Source organism: Podarcis tiliguerta (genome assembly GCF_965153285.1).
Source record: "Podarcis tiliguerta genome assembly, chromosome: 9".
Lineage (NCBI taxonomy): Eukaryota > Metazoa > Chordata > Lepidosauria > Squamata > Lacertidae > Podarcis > Podarcis tiliguerta.
The window spans coordinates 2,972,918-2,992,059 of record NC_139542.1 but is presented as its reverse complement, the minus strand read 5'-3'; the positions used below and the strand labels follow the sequence as shown (position 1 = coordinate 2,992,059).

General features: G+C 40.5%; 2 protein-coding genes across 10 annotated transcripts in view; both read left to right on the top strand.

Moving 5' to 3' along the window:
- The window catches only part of LOC310657650 (uncharacterized protein), a 55,354-nt gene that overhangs the window by 9,829 nt on the left and 26,383 nt on the right, over positions 1–19,142 (top strand). The window contains exon 1 of one of the 4 annotated variants that reach the window (XM_083398634.1): positions 7,572–7,623. The exons of 1 other annotated variant lie outside the window; for it this stretch is intronic. The gene's annotated coding sequence lies outside the window, so the exon portion shown is untranslated. Of the gene's footprint in view, positions 1–7,571; positions 7,709–19,142 lie in introns of those variants that run through there. 2 more of the 4 variants (XM_083398628.1, XM_083398635.1) reach the window with 2 other exon arrangements.
- LOC310657660 (CD209 antigen-like protein C) overlaps positions 1–19,142 on the top strand; it is a 29,826-nt gene that overhangs the window by 9,180 nt on the left and 1,504 nt on the right. Inside the window, exons 3-7 of one of the 6 annotated variants that reach the window (XM_083398678.1) lie at positions 13,852–13,962; positions 14,623–14,721; positions 16,035–16,121; positions 17,333–17,484; positions 18,527–18,636. In XM_083398678.1, coding sequence (XP_083254804.1) covers positions 13,852–13,962; positions 14,623–14,721; positions 16,035–16,121; positions 17,333–17,484; positions 18,527–18,636 — 559 coding nt within the window. Of the gene's footprint in view, positions 1–2,387; positions 2,540–13,851; positions 13,963–14,622; positions 14,722–16,001; positions 16,122–17,332; positions 17,485–18,526; positions 18,637–19,142 lie in introns of all 6 variants that reach the window. The other 5 variants (XM_083398675.1, XM_083398680.1, XM_083398676.1 and 2 more) reach the window with 5 other exon arrangements.

The following is a 19,142-nucleotide window of genomic DNA, read 5'->3' as shown; positions in this document are numbered from 1 at the left end:
ATCTTCTGTCCGAGGCTCTTAACTCTTTTCCATGTCCCTTCTGCAAATCTTCTTCATATTTATGCATACACTTTACTTTATCTTCTGCTGGTCTTGTTCTTAATTTCCTTCCTTTGGCACTGGGGAGTAGATCTCGGGGAAACTCCAACCTAACAATGTCTTTATTCCTTCTCGACAAGTCAGCCCATTCTCCATAGTCAAAACTAAGGTCCAAAAGATATTTCATAGCATGTTTCAAAATCCCTCCGAAGCTAAAAGCCCCCACAACTCCAATCTCCCCCTGACCCAAATCCAGATCCCAAAGGCCAGAACATCCCTGCATAAGGGGATCTATCCAAATTTCCTTCTCCAATCCAAGCGGGACTCCATCCCTCCAAATCTGACTTTCTCTAAATCCAATCGTAAAAGGCAACAGCTTATATTCATCAAATTGCCTCTGTGAAACCGGGGCTCTCTCCACTTGTATTACTTGAGGTTCAACAACAGCCTTCTCCCTCGTCTTCTCCACAACTTGCCATGTCAAAGTAGATTCCTGAATAGTTTCTGTATAAATATTCACTTTTTGTCCCAAATCAGTCATTTTTTGTCCCAAATTATCAATTTTAATAATAATCACATCCGTCTTCTCATGAAGCTGTTCCAATAAAGCACTTATCTTGCAAAATGCAATCACTAAGGCTTCTTCTGTCGACATTCTTGTCCGAGGTCAATCTCTGATTCTCACGGTCTTTAATCTCTGCAGCTGGAAAATTCCCCAGCTCCACTCCTGCAACAGTTTCAAAAGCTCCCTCTAGAGGAAACAATTTCTATCTGTATCCGTCCTTTTAAACGCAGATCCAGCAACAAAGTTAGTTTCAATTTTCAGCTACTTTTGCTCCTTTTTAAGTGCAAAAGAAAACAATGGAAACAATATATTTCTCTTATTTAACTATCTGTCCACATACGTTTTATTCACAGTCAATGAACTTTCCCAAAATAATGATCTTACTGGCAGCCCATTCCCAGGTTCAAAACGGTGGTAATTTATCCTTCTTCACTCTCCTGCAGGCTTAGACGATCTAAAATTTCCCCCCTCTTCTCCTGCTTCCAAGGGGGGTTTAGTAATTTTAACCGATGAAAAGTTCATCCTTTACCAAAGGCTTTCCAAGACTTTAGCTTGCAACGTCTTTGCTTCAATATATTTACAAAAAAGGAAGGCGGACTTCCTGTTTGAAACCTTCCCGTTTCGGTGCCAAATTAAGATGTTTTCCGTTCTACTCATGGGTAGTTGTTTAAAGTCCAATTTTCCACAGCAAAAAGTCAGCGCTCTCCGGCAACAGCAATGCGGCTTCACTCTGTGAAAGAAGCAATCGATTCGAAGCACTGCGCTGCTCACCCCATGTCGCTCCGGATCCCCGAAACCGGGTTTCCCCACGAGTAGGGGAGTCGCAAAAGGTGCCAGCCGAATCCCACGTCCACAGGCTTCTTCCGTCTGTGGTTTTTAGTGGGTCTCCGCCTTTGCCGTGGCAGCCTGACCCTGATTTCCACGGAGCGGATTCCTCCCGATCAGAGGAAATCCGCCATTGCCGGAGGCGCTAACCCGGAAACTTAATAACATTAACCTACTCCAGGTTTCAAAACCTTTCCTTATTCCTTTCCAAACTTTCTCATAATTATTTTTGTACAGATTAATATTCTTCATAGTTAGATCTATAACGAAATATTTTGCTTTCTTAACAATCTGTAAGTGAACCTTTTCCTGAAGTTCTTTTTGCTCTTGTTCTTGCATATTTTTTACCTAAGTTTTGTCTTTTCCGTATTCATTTTAAAGCCACACACCTTGCCAAAGTCATATATTATATTTATTGCTTCAGCGATACTTGCTTCTGGTTCTTCTGTTCTTAACGAAATATCATCCACAAAAGCCCTGATCTTAAAAACCACTTTTCCCAATGTTATTCCTATGACCTCTTTGTCTTTCCTTATTTCCGACAACAATATTTCTAATGTCAATATAAAAAGGATGTCAAGAATACACACTCTAGATTCCTCTCCCCACCTCCGCAACTGGACAGTTAGCCTAGAGAGAGAAAGAGAATTTTGATAAACCGCAGCTACCCCCTCTTCCCAACCTTCAAGTCTGCCCTGATGCTGCCCTGAGTATCCAGGTGGAAACAAGTGGGTGAGGCCCCTGGGGCTCAGATAAGGCCTGTGAAGGAACATGCATCTTTTGTCTATTCCCTCAAATAAAAGGTTCTTCACTGTGCTCACTGTGCACTATGTTATCATGTGGTGACAGAAATGAACTTAACAAAAAGAATTGAAATCTACACAGACGTAGAAGGTGGCTCCCCCTAAATTCCCTATCTTGTTTTCTTTTTCTCTTCTTGCTCTGGCTTGACTGAAAGACATCCTTACTAGAAACTTGAAAGATGGCTGGGTTATATTTTCAAATTCGTTCTATCTGTTTTCTGCTGAGCTACACTCATGGATGGAATCCCAAAAAAAGTGTGAGAGGGAAGGCGCCAAGCTCGTTTCTATAGAAACAGAGGAAGAACAGGTGAGCATCAAAGCCAAGTATTGAAAAAGGTAGGGGATCTCCATGAGTCAAAGGGCTCCTATCATCACTATCCAATTAAGAAGTTCCAATACACCTATATGCAGCCAAGACAGCAACTCCATCAGTCAAGCCAAGAGGTGGGTGGGGCAGGGACCAGCTGCTACCATCTGGGGCTAACTAAGGTTTCTTGGTGCTGCTGAACTCTAATAGAATGAAGCTGGTAGTCAGGAAGGAGGTCTTGAAGGAGGAGTAGATACTTGAGGGAAATCTTGTAGATTCTTCCTCTGCTCTTTGAGATGTACTGAGTGCTTAGAAAAAGGCTTCCCTCACCACCCTAGCCCTCTGGCATGAGAGTATCATGGAGATGACTCTAGAGGAGCTTGCAAGGTATATCCCTCTCCCAGCCCCATAGCCCAGGAAGAGGCTACTAGGGTGCTGTAGGGCACAGACATGGGTGAGACCCCATCATCAAACCATCAAGCATACCACAACCAGACTGATTTCAGTAGCTCTGGAACCAACAAACAAGCATGGATACAGAAATTGAAGTATTTGCTATACATGTCAATGTCCAACTGTTCTATGGCAAAATCATTTATAGTATCTGGAAATTTTAACTGTGTGTCATGACTGAAACACATATGTAGCCAGTCTCGGTGAGGGCAGGTGAAGTTCCCCTTCACTACAATATTTCCTCTTTGGGATACTTCATTGATTCCATCATCCATCATCATCATCATAATTTGGATCAGGGGGACAATAGTGCATATACCATACTTGGAATATTATGTATAATTTTGATCACTGCTTCCCCTCAAAAATATGGATTGGACCCTCAGTGGTGACACCTGCTCCTTTTGAAATGTGTTTGTTTTATGCCTGTTCAATGTCTGCAAAGGACTATAGTCTCCCAGAGAAAGGGACATTGTCTGGAGATGCTCCTCATTCATAGGGATGATTTTCTGTTTTTTTTTCTTTCTCTCCACTCCTACTCTAGTTTTTTATAAACCATCAAGTAAAAATGCGTAGAAAGTTATTTTGGACTGGACTCTTTAAAGACAAGGAAGAGGTTTGGAAATGGCTATCAGGGAAACTACCTGAATACCAGTAAGTTTTTGAAGCAACATTTGTTAATGGCATAAATTCCCCAAACTTGCAGATTCTGTTTACATAATTGATCCTTTCCCTCTCCAAATATATTTTGTCATGTAATTTTCTCTACCATCAAAGACCTACATATGTACTCCTCCACATCACTGTCCAGGTGAGTGACTGCTGCTTCTCATTAGTTTGGAGATACAGGAAGGCTACTCTTTCTGCTTCTCTAACCTAATGAATGTGGTGATTCGGAAGAGGCTGAAGGCATCCTTATAAATGGTTTGTGCTGATTAGCGCAGCTTCAAAAGGACTAACAAGAACCTAAAGCTGAGCAACACTCTTTAGGAAAGTATTTCTACAGTTATCTGCTAGACAATCTGAATAACCAGCAATCTCAAACCTAAAATAATAAGAGCAGATGAAGTAAGTGTGTAAGATAGGGTAGATGAATCTCACTCTCTTGTATATAATCATAGACACATAGAAATTTAGAGTTGGATGAGACACCAATGGTCATCTATTCCAACCCCTGCAAAGCTGGAATCACAACTGAGGAAGCCCTGGCAGATTCCTAATTGTTTTTGCTGTCAGCTAGCAGTTTAAGACAGTTCATGGTTCCCTTTAAGTATCTAACAATTCTTTTCAAGCTGTGTTGATGGATGTACAAGGTCAGAGTAAATTCCCACACATCCACAGCTTGGTATTAGAACAGTGAACTAGTCTGGTATTTATTACCAAGACTGGATTAACAGAGGGCTGCTTTAAATTTTACAAGTTCTCCTGGAACAAAATCCAATGACATTCATCTCCATTGATGCGCCCAATACCAACCACTAATCCTTTTTGGCAAAGGTATTGAGTAAACTGTCATGGCCTAAAATTTGCCGCTGTTTCTTTAATACAAAAGGAACTGAGTCGGCATGAGTCAGAGGCCTACAATGAATCGGCAAAGCCTGCATGACTCATTGAACCTTTCACCTACATTTGCCTGTACATATGGAGTGGTCATTGATTGTATGCGGATTGGTTGGATGGTAGAAAGTTGGCTGAGTTTGGTGTGTATAAAAGATTTCGGTCGTTGTTGGAGAAGACTTTTTTTAAGAATAAAAGCAGAATTCTGCAAAGATACTCTTTTGTGCCAACAAGGGTCTGAGGACCAGGTGAAGGAGTCAAAGGAAGTCAGAACCTTTTCTTTTTCAAACACTGACATAAACTTTACAAATGGACAGTGGGCTTGTATAATACTTGCTGGGAACTTAAACCCTGTATGCCAGTGGTTCCCAGTTAGCTAAGTACTGCAGACCCCTTGTTTTTCAAAAGCCAAACCATGGGCCACCCTACCTTTGAACATTTTGATATCTCTGCAGCAGTTTTTGTTATGTGAATGGCGTCATAGAGTCCACCAATTGGGGACCAATGCTATATGTGATCTTAGAATTGATCAAAGGTCAGATCCAACCCAAACATGTCATGGGAGTTTTTTTTTAAAAAACCTATTAAACCATTATTATTAACAACAATTTAAAAGGTTCCTGGAGAGCTAAAAATGAGGGGCTTATAGAATACATTTACAACAGAATTTTAGATCTGTGTAGTGGGACTTGATTCAGTATACAATGGACACTGGAGAATGCAAGGCTTTACTAGAAGTGACAATAAGTGGGGGCTAGCGTGATATTTTTATCAACTATGGATAATTGATTAAACATAGAACCAGCATGTAAGATTTTGATAAGATATATGGGAGATCATATCATTTCAATCAATCAACTCCATAATGGCTTTGTGGTTATAGATTATATTTTGTATTTCAGCTGTAGATTTAGCTATTTTTGTTTCTGTGTAGTGTAGTGTATCCTCATGCATGGGGTGGGCGATGGAGGTGAGATGAGATGCATGAAGGCGGATGCAAATCTAACAAGGTTTTAATATGCTCAGAAAAGTCACTACTGTGCTAACTCTGCTATGAGAGAGTAAGGATCTCTCTTTCAAAACCCTCTCTCCAACACCCACAACAATAAGAGCAGATCTGAGGAGGATGTGGGTGCATATGGGAAGGAGGGAGGGCCAGTTCTGTTGCAGAAATGGAAATCCTGGCAATAGCAGAAGTACTGCATTGGATACTGCCCAAAATTGTTAAATAAATTGAATGCAAGTTCTTGTGTGTAACAGAGCCTTCCAAAGGGAGACCTCATTATTTTTATTTTTATTTTTGTAGTTTCCTATGAGAAACTATTTCATATAAGAAGAAGAAAGACAGTCTTGACCCACAGTTCTTCTCCTCCTCCTTCTTTTACATGGTTAGAATTCTAAAATATGGGGAGAAAAATCCATCACAATTGTGGGTAGATGTTAAGAGAGAAAGAGATGAACATTTTTTTAATGGTAGAAGGCACGGGGAGTGGGTGAGGAAGTAAACATCAAATCTTGATTTGTCAGTGCTGCTGTTTCTTTTCTTTTCAGGCACTGGAATTATTATTCGCCACATGATGAATTGAACCATGACTGCACTGCAATGAGCTTTGATTGCTATGGTGGTTGCTGGATGGCATTAGAATGTCACCTACAAATGCCGTATATTTGTAAGAAGGTGCCAGATGATGCTTGGCTCTAAGAAGGCACCTTAAGATGAGTGAAACTGGATCCCATGATGTCTTCATAAAAGCAAAACCAAGAGATCACCCCACCCCACAGGTTTAATGCACAATCCACACTTTGCCATCTAGATTATGGGACTCTCTGGCATCACCCTCACAGTCATCTTGAAAATACCTTATTCTGCAAGATCAGACATAGATGGCTACAAAAATAAAAAATGGAAGGGTCCAATCATAGCTTGTTTTCTGTTTAATGTATTTATTTGCAATGCATACCAATATTTGTTTCCTTACTCTGTGTGTTTGATGCCCCATTGCCCCTTCTGATTTCCATCGCCAATACCTTACAAGGCACAGAAGGACAACCCTGCATGCCAGGCAATGAGAATGGGAGCCACCTAACGTTTGGTGTCCCCTTCTAGCAGACTAATCACAAATACAACTTTGGAAATTCAGGCACCCTTACTCTCATATAGAGTTAACATTGGGCAACAAACACATTGAGCTGCTCTTGATTTCTTCAGAATTTGATAGGGGTCAAGACTGGGGTCCACACCAGTGTAGGGAAACTGTTTCACTGTCCAACTGCTCTTAGTGTCAGAAAGAGGTTTAGTTGGAATCTTCTTTCTTGTAACTTGTAACCATGGGTCTGGACTTCCAGGTACCATGGGAATGGCAGATGAAGCGTGAGCCTGATTGTTCCAACAGGCTTGATCTTCATGAGGGGGTTACGGGGAGTATTTCGGTAATACCTAGGTATATATGAATTTTGTTTTCCTAGCTTGATCAAAATTATTTATTATTTCATAACAGGTATATATTTAAGAGCTTAGGCGGCTTCAAGCAGCGGGCGCCTGGGGCCCCGCACCCTTGCACCCCCAGGTAAAGACGGCCCTGCATGGAACACTACCCTTTTTTCTGGAAAAATAAAACTGGTGGCATGTATGTTTTGATGATGGTACATTCAGTAAACGTATACTGAACATGTTGAAATTTGACTGCTTCTGTTCCTTTTCTTTGTGCTTTAACTTTGCAAATGAAGATTTACACTAATGCACTTTGCCATATTTCCTGGTATAAGTGTTGAGATAGGAAGCTTTCCAATATTACTAGCAGAGTTTATGAGGAGTAAGAAGTATGTACCCAGCCTAAATAAAAAATAAAACTAATAACTTTGGAAAAAAATAAGCAGTATATCAAATCTGAAATCAACATTTTCCTGTATTTATGCTTTATATTGCATGCTGATTGGATATGATCAGCAGCCAATCAGGAAATGGTATAGCATAAATGGGAGGAGTTTTGGAATGCCTGACATCACAAGGGAGGTGGTTCTTAGCCAGTGGGAGGATGAAATTAGAGAAAAGATTGTTCCATGACAACACCAAGGTATCCAAACAGAAAGAGGTCTGATGGGTGGAACACTTTCCTTACAAGCTGTGATAATTGCAGGGACTTATTCCAGGGCCGAAAGGTCACTAAGAAGCTAAATGATAAGGAGCTTTTATAAACTACAGATGGTTTTTCTCTTTTAAATACTAGAACTTAGGGTCATCCAATGAAACTGGGTGGTGGTACATTATAAGGATGTGCACAGGTGCTGTCTTGCCAGTGCCCCATAATGGCTGTTTGGCCAATAGCAACCACCAGGCAAGCAAGAGATTATTTGGATTCCACTGGACAGAGAATTGACAGGTAGAGACAAACTTTTAATAATTGGTTAACATTAGCAAAGAAATTAATCAGCAACGTAGAATAGAGTCTAATATAAAGCCAACAGCAACTGGAAATAACTACAAAGCTAGCAATATAACCAATAAGCAAAAGATCTTAGGCAAAAATAATCATTATACAGATAGCATAGGTTCAGTTCTTTGTGTCTCCCCAGCCAATGAAGATTTGGAAGGTTTATCTGGGACACTTCAGGCTGGCAGGTGGTCATTCTCTTCACATTCTGGCATGTAGTATAGAACAGTGTATCAAGATCTCCCTGTCCCCTTCAGCTGCTGGCCCTTATATAGTCCATAGTGAAGTTCTCATGTCAAGCTGGCAACAGATGTAATTCATGATGTAATTCGATTCCCATCCTTTGATCTGGCCTGGGAGTCAACACACGTGGGCATGAGAGCCTTCATTTGCATTCTTTATCTCTGTGGTTCGGTCAAAATAAGGTTACTTTCCTTGTTCCCAGACAACTGCTTCCTCCTTCCTTCCCCTATGTAATCAGGTGTTTGATAGCTGGTCAAGCCATGAAGTTGCTTTCACTTCTTCTCAAACAGCCAGATTCCTTATATTAAAGCTCCAGCTACATTGCAAACTACATTGCAAACCAGGAGCACCACATTCTGTTTTATTCCCTGGCAATAAGGGTGCCCTGCTCTGATTCATGGGCCCAATTTATTTATCCAGATCCAGATCATGATCCAGAAAATATGTCTTTGGGAAAACCATTTACTTGCATATCAAGGGCTGCTAGATCAGATGGCTTTGAAATGGGATTAGACAACAGTCCTCTTCTTTCTTTAAGCTACGGCATCAGATGTCAAGCTGGGTCTTTGCAAAAAGAAAACAAAATGGCGCACTTGGAGAGCCTATGTAACAGCTTCCCCTCTAGTTCTTTTCCAGGTCCAACTCATGGTCTCCAAAGTCTTGCTAGACTCAATTTGATTTACATGCATCCAACTGAGACCAGATCTAGGACTCCATCTTTTCTGATGATCAGGAGGCAGTTATATAGTTAAATGTATATGCCTTCCATCAAGAATGGGAAGGATGTTATTGGTCTACCTCTCCTGACATCCCCAACCATTGACCATGATGCCTGTGATGGAGGGAATTGGCACCCAGGAACATCTGAAGACCTTAATAATAATAATAATAATAATAATAATAATAATAATAATAATAGCAATTTTTACTTATACCCTGGCAGCTTCCAACAGATTCAAAACAAAATAAAACACCACACATTAAAAACTTCCCTAATAGATCCCACATTATCTATTAAATGGTGAACATCTTACTGGAGCCCTGTAAGCTAGATGTCCAGGAGTTTAGAGAGGAATAGGATGCAAAATGAGAATGTGCTATATTACTTAAACCATTTTTTAAAATGCCTTGGAATCCATATGGAACATCTCTTTTGGTTTAAAACTGAGATTGATCCAACAAAAGGAAAAGAGAAAGACGTTTCAGTTATATTGGACTCAACAATGTCTTCATGGGAAAGGATTGTCTAATACTGATAGAGGCTGCTTTCTACCTAATGTGCTCATAGTCTTATTCTCCATTTGTTTTTATCTGATTCTAGATTGTTGCTTCACAGACAAAACTGAGAGGATGGGGAAGTCAGCACACACCAAACCTGCAAAGTCCCAAAACCCCACAAAGCCTGCAGCACCAGCGAAGGCAGAACAATCTGCAACCACAACTGATGGTGTGTATACAGCACAATCATATGGGATGAGGTTTCTCATGAAGTAGAGGAATGTGCAAGAAATGCACGGCTTCCGTCTGCTTCTTTTCCAGGTCCAACTTGTGGTCTCCATAGTCTTTTTGGGTTTGTTTGTTTTCAATTTATTTATTTGGTTTTTCAAATTAAAATTTTACAATCATATATGAACATACAATATAAAAACAAGATTCCAGAGAATCTCCTGGACTTCTCCCCTCCCCTTTGTGGGTCCTATTGTTAGTCATTTCCTCCTGCATCTTTTATGATAATCCAAATCTTTTACATTTCTTTCTTTCTTAATTAACTTTTAATTAACTTTTATTGATAAATACAACATTCAGAAACACAAAAAACCCAAAACAAACTTATCATACACACACACACACACACAGAGAGAGAGAGAGAGAGAGATAACTCCTTAATTCCTATGAAAGAAAGCAATTAAACATACGTTAGTCCAAAGAAATATCAAATTATATAAAATAACTAAATATAAAAACATAAATCTTGACTTTCCTCCACCTATGTGTGGCTTCCTTTGTTTCTTCTTTTCGCTGTGTTATCAATATTATTCTTGACTATCTCATCTTATACCCATTTCTTCTTAAATTTTTACTCTATAAATTTCATTCATTTCATATTGATATATTTGTACCAGAACAATGTTTATTCATGTATTGCTTCATGCATGTCCACTTCTCTATCAATTTTTTATCTGATTGGCATCTCACTACTGCTGTAAGTCTTGCTGATTCTATGTTTTCACAAAATCTTATTTGTAATTCTTTTATTGAGGGAGTTTTTTCTCCCTACCAATTTTTTGCTATAATCATTCTAGAAAACTTTTTTCCTAGCAGCAGGAATGTCAGTCGATATAATTCCCAAGAGGAATGCCTCTGGTTTTTTGTTACATGATATTTTAAGCATTTTTTTAGTTCCTCTTGGATGTCGCTCCAAAACTGTTTAATATACACACATTCCCACCAAATATGATGCATTGTTCCTATCTCTGTTTTGCACCTCCCGCACAAATTAGATTTTGCTTTATAAATTTTCACCAATTGGGCCAGGGTTAAATACCATTGGTATATCATTTTCATTATATTTTCTCTGATTGTGAAGCAAACTGTAAATTTGAAATTTCTCCCTTTGGTCTAATCGAATCATGTGGCCTATATCTCTGGCCCACTTAATCATAACTTCCTTCACCTCTTCATCTTTTAATTTCTCTTCTAATAAATGGTTGTATATTTTAGATAATATCCTTTTGGGATTTTTTAATAAAGCTGTTTGTAATTTTGATTCTTCTTTGCAAAATCCAGTGTTCTTATCCTACTTGAATAGGTGATCAATTTGGTAATATTGTAGCCATGTATTACAATATTGACTAAGTTTTCATATGGTTTTAATTTTAATTGGCCTTGATCTTCTTTTACTAATTGCTGATATGTGGCCCATTTGCCTTCCATATTTTTCTTTTTAACAGATAGTCCTTCTAATGGTGATATTCACCATGGTGTTTTGGGCTCTAACAGTCTTCAATGTCTTTCCCAGACTTTAGATGATGACCTTCTAATTACATGGTTTAAAAATTCTTTGTGTACGGCTACTTTGTGATAAGCTAAATAGGCATGCTAGCCAAATCTATTATTCCATCCATCCAGGTCCAAAACATCTAGCATGATCCATTCTCTGATCCAACACAAACCTGCAGCTTCGTAATAAATTCTCAAATCAGTGAGCCCAAACCCACCTCTTTCTTATCTGTTAACAGTTTTTATTTGTTTCACGGCTTTTCGCCTTGCCATATAAATTTCATCAAGTTTGATTTCCATATGTTGAAACATTCTAGTTTGCCTGTTACGGGGATCATTTAAAACAGAAATAGTAGTTTTGGTAGGCTATTCATTTTTATTCCTGATATTCTACCCCATAGTGTTAATTGCAATTTTGACCAATTTTCCATATCTCTTTTTACTTCAGTCCAGATTTTTTTATAATTATCCTCAAATAGGTTTATGTTTTTCATTGTGATCTCTATTCTCAAATATTTAACGTTTTTTTACTATTTCAAAGCCAAATTTTCTTACTATTTGTTTTCTCCTGATTTCCCATACTCTTAACCATTATCTTTGTTTTGTCTTTATTAAGCTTAAATCCAGATACTTGACCAAAATTTAACTTTTCCCCCAGTATAATCTCATTATACTGACCTTTAAAGCCCTTCACGGCCTAGGACCCTCATACCTACGAGACCGCCTCTCCTGGTATGCCCCACGGAGTGCCTCAAGGTCCATAAATAACAACACCCTAGTGGTCCCAGGCCCTAAGGAAGTTAGATTGGCTTCAACCAGAGCCAGGGCCTTTTCAACTCTGGCTCCGGCCTGGTGGAACACTCTGCCTCATGAGACCAGGGCCCTGCAGGATCTGATTTCTTTCTGCAGGGCCTGTAAGACAGAGATGTTCCGCCTGGCCTTTGGCTTGGAGCCAATCTGATTCCCTCCCTCCCTCTCTTTCTTTTTTCTTTTCCTTCTCCTCCTGCGATGAGGCTACATTTTAATATTTTAATGTTCCATTATTTTAATGTTGTATTTTACTTTTGTTTTTAAGCTGTAATCATTCATCTTGTTTTTATTATTGCTTGTAAGGCCGCTCTGAGCACGGCCTTGGCTGGGGAGGGCGGGGTATAAATAAATTATTATTATTATTATTATTATTATTATTATTATTATTATTATTATTATTTAATCTCAATACTTTCTATTGGGTTCTCAACCATTGAGATGAGATCGTCTGCGTACAGCACAATCATATGGGCTGAGGTTTCTCATAAAGTAGAGGAATGCACCGGAAATGCACGGCTTCCGTTTGCTTCTTTTCCAGGTCCAACTCATGGTCTCCAAAGTGGTGGTGGTGGTAGTTATAAATTTATTTATTTTTCAAATTAAAATTTTACAATCACATATGCAGCACTATTATGAATAGGAAAAGAGTGCTGGAGATACTTAACCAAGACATAAGAATGGATCAAAATATAAAAAGACTTCCCTCCTCCCCTTTGTGGGTCCTATTATTAGTCATGGATGGTCTAATACTGATAGACGCCAAAGTGTAATGTTGGAAATGCCTCTTTGAGACATACTTTTGGCCTGATGTTTTTGACCATTTCAACTTTATTCCAATGAAATCATTGAAATTTGTAGATGTGCATCTACTTTAAAAATCATGTTTCTGTAATAGGGAGATTAAGTGCAGGACAACAAAAGTGAATTCTGTGAACTTTCATGCTTGACAAGAGACTCCAAAAAATGTGTTCATAGTCTTATTCTCCATGTTAAAATGGCTTGCTCTTTCACAGACAAAACTAAGATGATGGAGAAGCCAAGACCTGCAAAGAGAGCAGAGTCCACAAATAAGGAAGCATCCAGAAAGGATGCAGCAGAAGCAGCAGCAAATGAAACTGATGGTCTGTATCACAGTCATATTAGACGAGGTTTCTCATAAAGTAGAGGAATGCATGGGAAAGGGAAGTTGATGGAGGGACAGGCAGGGAGTGGAACCAGTCATGTTGTGCTAGGGAGGAGTGCAGAGAAAAGCACACACAGCTCTTTGGGTGCCAGAGATCCACGAAGCCCCATAGAAACCCCAGGATTCAGCCCACTCTTTGCTGCTGGCTGTGGTGCTCCTTTACTGTATGGAGTCCAGAATGGCTCTACCATTAGGCAGAATGAGGCAGTTGTCGCAGGTAGCAGGTGCTGGGGTGGGCAGAGATATGTAGACCACACAAGCTGCGCTGCACCTCCTCAGTTACTCTGCTGTCCCATCAGCAGTATCAAAATAAGAACCAATGGCCAGTCAAGCCCAGTTTCTGTATGTGGCATTATGTGCACAGAGGGAGCATCTTGTCATTTGTTTGGGGAGCATAAAGTCATTTAGTATCGAAGGCTACTGTCTTCTGATCCAGACATTGGTCAGAAAAGTTCCCTCAAGCAGCAAGCCATCTCGCTTTGCTTCCTCCACCTGCTTATCCTCCCAAGGGCCCACCCCCTGAACAATGGGCTGTCTCTGGCTGATGGCTACCACAGCATATGGAAACCCTTTTTCCTAGGCTGGGAATGGTATGTTGGTTACTGATGGCTAAAGCAGAGTTTTCTTTCTTCAAGCATCTGGTTTTCAGAATTTGGTTGCTTTCATCACATCTCCAACGGGTGAAAGATTTGTTGTAATTGAGATTTTCATCCTCACTGCCATGACACTGCTGATTTTCCTTCTATGTAAGTATATAATTAGCATACTTTGCAACTAATGTCACGGGTGTTCCTTCAATGCCAATAGCATTTCCAAAAAGAGATGGCAGGATCCACCTTCCATTTATCCCTTTCATCCCTCTTTGATTTCACCGAGTGAGTTGCAGCTGTCACCCAGTGAGAGCAATGACACTGTTTTGTTCTCCCTGAATAAGTGAGTTCCAGCATTTGGAACAGAAGCACAGGATAACACAAGTCCCTGGGACACCCTGGGCAATTCCCTTTCCCATTTTTAAAGGGCACTCCAAAGTAAGCAAAGCTCAGGGGGGAGGAAACCAAATGATCCAAGAATTTACATATTTTGAGCATACGGCAGGGCATGAGGCAGCTTGGCAAATCCCACTCTGTAGGACAAAGAGGACAGGTGCATCTAGACAACCAAAAATCCAAAGCTCTCAAAGGAAGGCCAACCATCTGATGACAGAAGGAACAGGTCAAATGGAAAAGGACTTCAGAGCACCAGGGCAGCCACAATCAAGGCATAGGAAACCAATAGAAGGGCTGGGAGCAGAAAATATAAAAAGTATTAAAAGCAGTTTGGAACCAAATATCCCCTCCCCTAGCTCATCAGACTAGAAAGCTAGAACACAATTTCTTCATTTTTTTCCCTACCTCCCTCCTTCTTAGATCAGAAGGAAATGAAAAAGAGAGAGGAGATTCAGGAGGCAATGGATATGATTCGAAACTTTGTTGTTGGAATTGAACCATTCTATCTGGACAAGGATGGTAAGCATTTTATTTCCACATCCTCACTTTTGCTAGAACATGTTAATTTATAGAGACTGCAATTCCTGTAGTTCAATTTGGGATTCGTATTTTGTGAGCAATACATATATTCAATGAAACTCATTGCTCAGCAGGAAAAAAAGCAGATGGTTGTGATTCTCACATCCCCCCCACCAGAAATGCTGTCCTCCCCCACCACACTGTAATTCACAATGTTTGTGCTACTGCAAGATTTTAGCACTAGCACAAGGGAACTTTGTCCCCACTTCTCCCTTCTCTTCTGCCATCCCCAAAACTGCACTCCAGGGTGGGGGAAAACTTTGGGTTCCTGTATTTTTTGTATCTCACAAAGCATAATTGAAAACTGCAAAGTATTCTTTGTATATTTGGCTTTACTGTGTGACTCAGTGGGAAATTGGTTTGTGACTTTGTGATTCCCAGCAGAAAAGGAGGACAAAGGAGGGGAACATAAGAGATACTTCATGAGCCACTTTCAATATCATTACTGACAGTAAGAGCTGTTCGACAGTGGAATTTGCTGCCAAGGAGTGTGGTGGAGTCTCCTTCTTTGGAGGTCTTTAAGCAGAGGCTTGACAACCATATGTCAGGAGTGCTCTGATGGTGTTTCCTGCTTGGCAGGGGGTTGGACTCGATGGCCCCTGTGGTCTCTTCCAACTCTATGATTATATTCTATGATTCATCTTCATCATAATTTTTTATTTGTATGCCGCCTTTCCACAGTTAAAAAACAATTCTCAAGCAGCATAATGCTCAATGCTTACAGCATAACAAGATTTACATAATTTAAAAAGTCATAAACAAATAAACCACATAAAAAATACACAACCAAATGGGAAACAATTTCCACATAAATCAAAGTCTAAAACTAAGAATATAGCATTGATATCACAGTTTAAAATGACATAGGTAAAAAATAACAGCAGTTTAAACAAAAAACAAAATGGAGTCCTCTCTGCCCAGCAGTAGCAGAGGCAGCTATCCTTTAGAAAGCATATCAGACCCTGCCCTAGGCCAGGAGGTGAGTGGCAGGACTGGAGCCCTCAGGAGCTGTGATTAGGAGAGTGGATTGCATGGGTGTTTCGTCTGATCCAGCTGCAGGATTCTTTTGAGGCTTTTCATTGGTGATCTCAGCCACGGAGAATCAAGTCTGCCCTCATATTCATAAGAACCCCATCCTGGAGCTCTGCTTCTTCTTTCAGGCTAGATTGTTTTAAAATGTTTGTAAATGGTTTCTTAATATTTGCAGATTGTTATTTCAGATACTCCTGCCTTAAACTGTTTCAAACCTTTAGACTTCCAAATACTCGCTGCAGCTCAAAACTTATCAGAGAAAGTGCGGTATCTTGAAAAAAGAAATGATCAACTGCAAAAGGAAATTGGTAAGCTACCCTATGATGCTGAAGAATTGTAGCACAGTGGGATCCTGCCCTGAGTCTGCATCAGCTGAAAGGTGTGAAAACTCTTACTACCAGAGCAGAGTGGTGCCCTCCTTTACACCCGGCCACCCTAGGGAAACATCAGAGAAATCCAGTTCAACTCTCCCGATCTGCTGAATTGATTTAGCTTCTATGGTGAGGAAAGAAAAGACTGCCATTCTTTGCTATAGAAGAGACAATCAAAACAGGTCAGCTAAAAGACCTGTCCTTTATTATATTCCCCATGGGAATACTCACCCATGGGAGAGAGATTCTTGAATAGCACTCCCGAGGCAACTTCCACCAACTTGTTCAGAGAGACTGCTGGGCAGTGGGGTGGTTGGTGCAACAGCAAAATCTCTCTTTGTTTCACAAGCCCATCATCAGAAAGAAGTCCTCAAGCCCCCTCACATAGTGAATTGGCTCATTGGCATGTGGGTTAGAATACCTGTGGACCATAGCAACCCTCTCTCTACCCACGGGCCTGATCTGTTGCCACAGCAAGTACTCAGACCGCCAAAGCTAGGTCAGGATAGGGTCCTCCATTTATTTGTACAGATCTCTAAGGCGGGCTCTCCTTCACTGGAAACACTTCCTAAATAGGTAATGAATTTTAGGTGGGTTCCCACCAAGCAACACCCAGTGATAACAGCAAGAACCTTTATTGAACTAACAGAACTGGACAACAGGGGCAAAGCAAATGCTTATATACATTTCTGAAGTCCTGCTCAGGCAGAATCCCTCATCTGTCCCAGCTGCCCAATGCCAGGAACCTACATTCTAGATTCCTCTCCCCCCCTCCACAACTCAACAGAGGGCCTGGAGAGAGAAAGATAATTTTGATAAACCACAGCTACTCCCCCTTCCCAACCTTCAAGTCTGCCCTGATTCTGCCCTAAGTATCCATGTGGAAACAAGTAGGTGAGGTTCTTGACTGCACTCCCTGTTCCAGCTATGCCCACCCTGGTATTTACTGCACCATCAACATGGGTTGAAGAGTTAATGTTATTCTTGTTTTAAGATTTCTGAGCTTCCTAGATGAATATATGTTATCATGTGGTGACAGAAATGAACTTAACAAAAATAATTGAAATCTGCACAGACGTACAAGGTGGCTCCCCTTAAATTCCCTATCTTGTTTTCTTTTTCTCTTCCTCCTCTGGCTTGACTGAAAGACATCCTTACTAGAAACTTGAAAGATGGTTGGATTATATTTTCAAGTTCGTTCTATCTGTTTTCTCCTGAGCTACGCTCATGGGTGGATTCCAAAGACAAGTGTGAGAGGGAAGGTGCCAAGCTTGTTTCTGCAGATTCAGAAGAAGAACAGGTGAGCATCAAAGCCGAGTATCTCCTTGAGTCAAAGGGTTCTTATCATCACTATCCATTTTAGAAGGTCCTATCCACATGTATGCAGCCAAGACAGGAACTCCATCAGTCAAGCCAAGGGGTGGGTGGGGCAGGGAGCAGCTGCTACCATCTGGGACTCAATGAGGTGTGTTAAAGCCGCTGAACTTGAATAGCCTGAAACTGGCAGTCATGAAGGAGGTCTTGGAGGAGGAGGAGTAGATACTTGAGGGGAATCTATCCCTTGGATTTCCTGTAGATTCTTCCTCTGCTCTTTGAGATGGATTGAGTGCTTAGAAAAAAGGTTTCCCTCACCACCCTAACCCTTTGGCATGAGAGTATCATAGGAGCTTGCAAGGTATATCCTTCTCCCAGCCCCTTAGCCCGGGCAGAGGAGCTACTGGGGTGCTGCAGGGCACAGACATGGGTGAGACCCCATCAACCATACCACAACCAGATTGATTGCAGTGTCTCTGGAACCAACAAACAAGCATAGATACAGAAATTGGAATATTTGCTACACAGGTCACTGTCCCAATAGATGGTTCCAAGATGAACTGTTCTATGGCACAGTCATTTATAGTATCTGGGAATTTTAACTCTGTGACTGGAACACATATGTAAACAGTCTCGGTGAGGGCAGGTGAAGTTACCCTTCATTGCAATATTTCCTAATTGGGATTCTTCCTTGATTCCAAAGATCATTACCCACCATTATCATAATTTGGATCAGGGGGACAATATCATATCCTCAGCACACAATTGTTCTTGGTGCTTGATGCAACCATACATGGAATAGGATGTATTATTTTGATCACTGCTTCCCAAAACAATGTGGATTGGGTCTTCAATGGTGACACCTCCTCCTTTTGAAATGTGTTGGTTTTATGCCAATTGAATGTCTGTAAAGGGCTATTGTCTCCCCGAGAAAGGGACATTGTCAAGAAAGGCTTTGAGAGAAGTGCCTTGCTCCTCATTCCTACTGAAGATTTTCTGTTTTTTCTTTCTCTGCACCCCTACCGTAGTTTTTTATAGACCAGCAAGTAAAAGATCGTAGAAAGTTTTTTTGGATTGGACTCTTTAAAGACAAGGAAGGGAACTGGACGTGGGTGTCAGGGAGGCTACCTGAAGCCGAGTAAGTTTTTGAAGTAACATAGGTTAATGGCATTAATTACAAAAACTTGCAGATTCTGTTTACATAATTGATACTTTCCCTCTCCAAATATATTTTGCCATGCAATTTTCTCTACTACCAAAGATCTACATATATAGCCCTCCACATCATTGTCCCGGTGAGTGACTGCTGCTTCTCACTAGACTGGAGAGGCAGAAAGGCTTCTCTAACCTAGTGAATGTGGTGATTTGGAAGAGGATGAAGGCATCCTTTTAAATGGTTTATGGTGATTAGCTCAGCTTCAAAAGGAATTGCAGGGACCTAAAGCTGAGCAACACTCTTTAGGAAGGTATTTCTACAGTTATCTGCTAAGCAATCTGAATGACCAGCAATCTCTAACCTAAAATAATAGTAGCAGATGAAGTAAGTGTGTAAGAGAGGATAGTTCATGTCACTCTCTTGGATAGAATCATAGACACATAGAAATTTAGAGTTGGGCGAGACACCCAAGGGTCATCTAGTCCAAC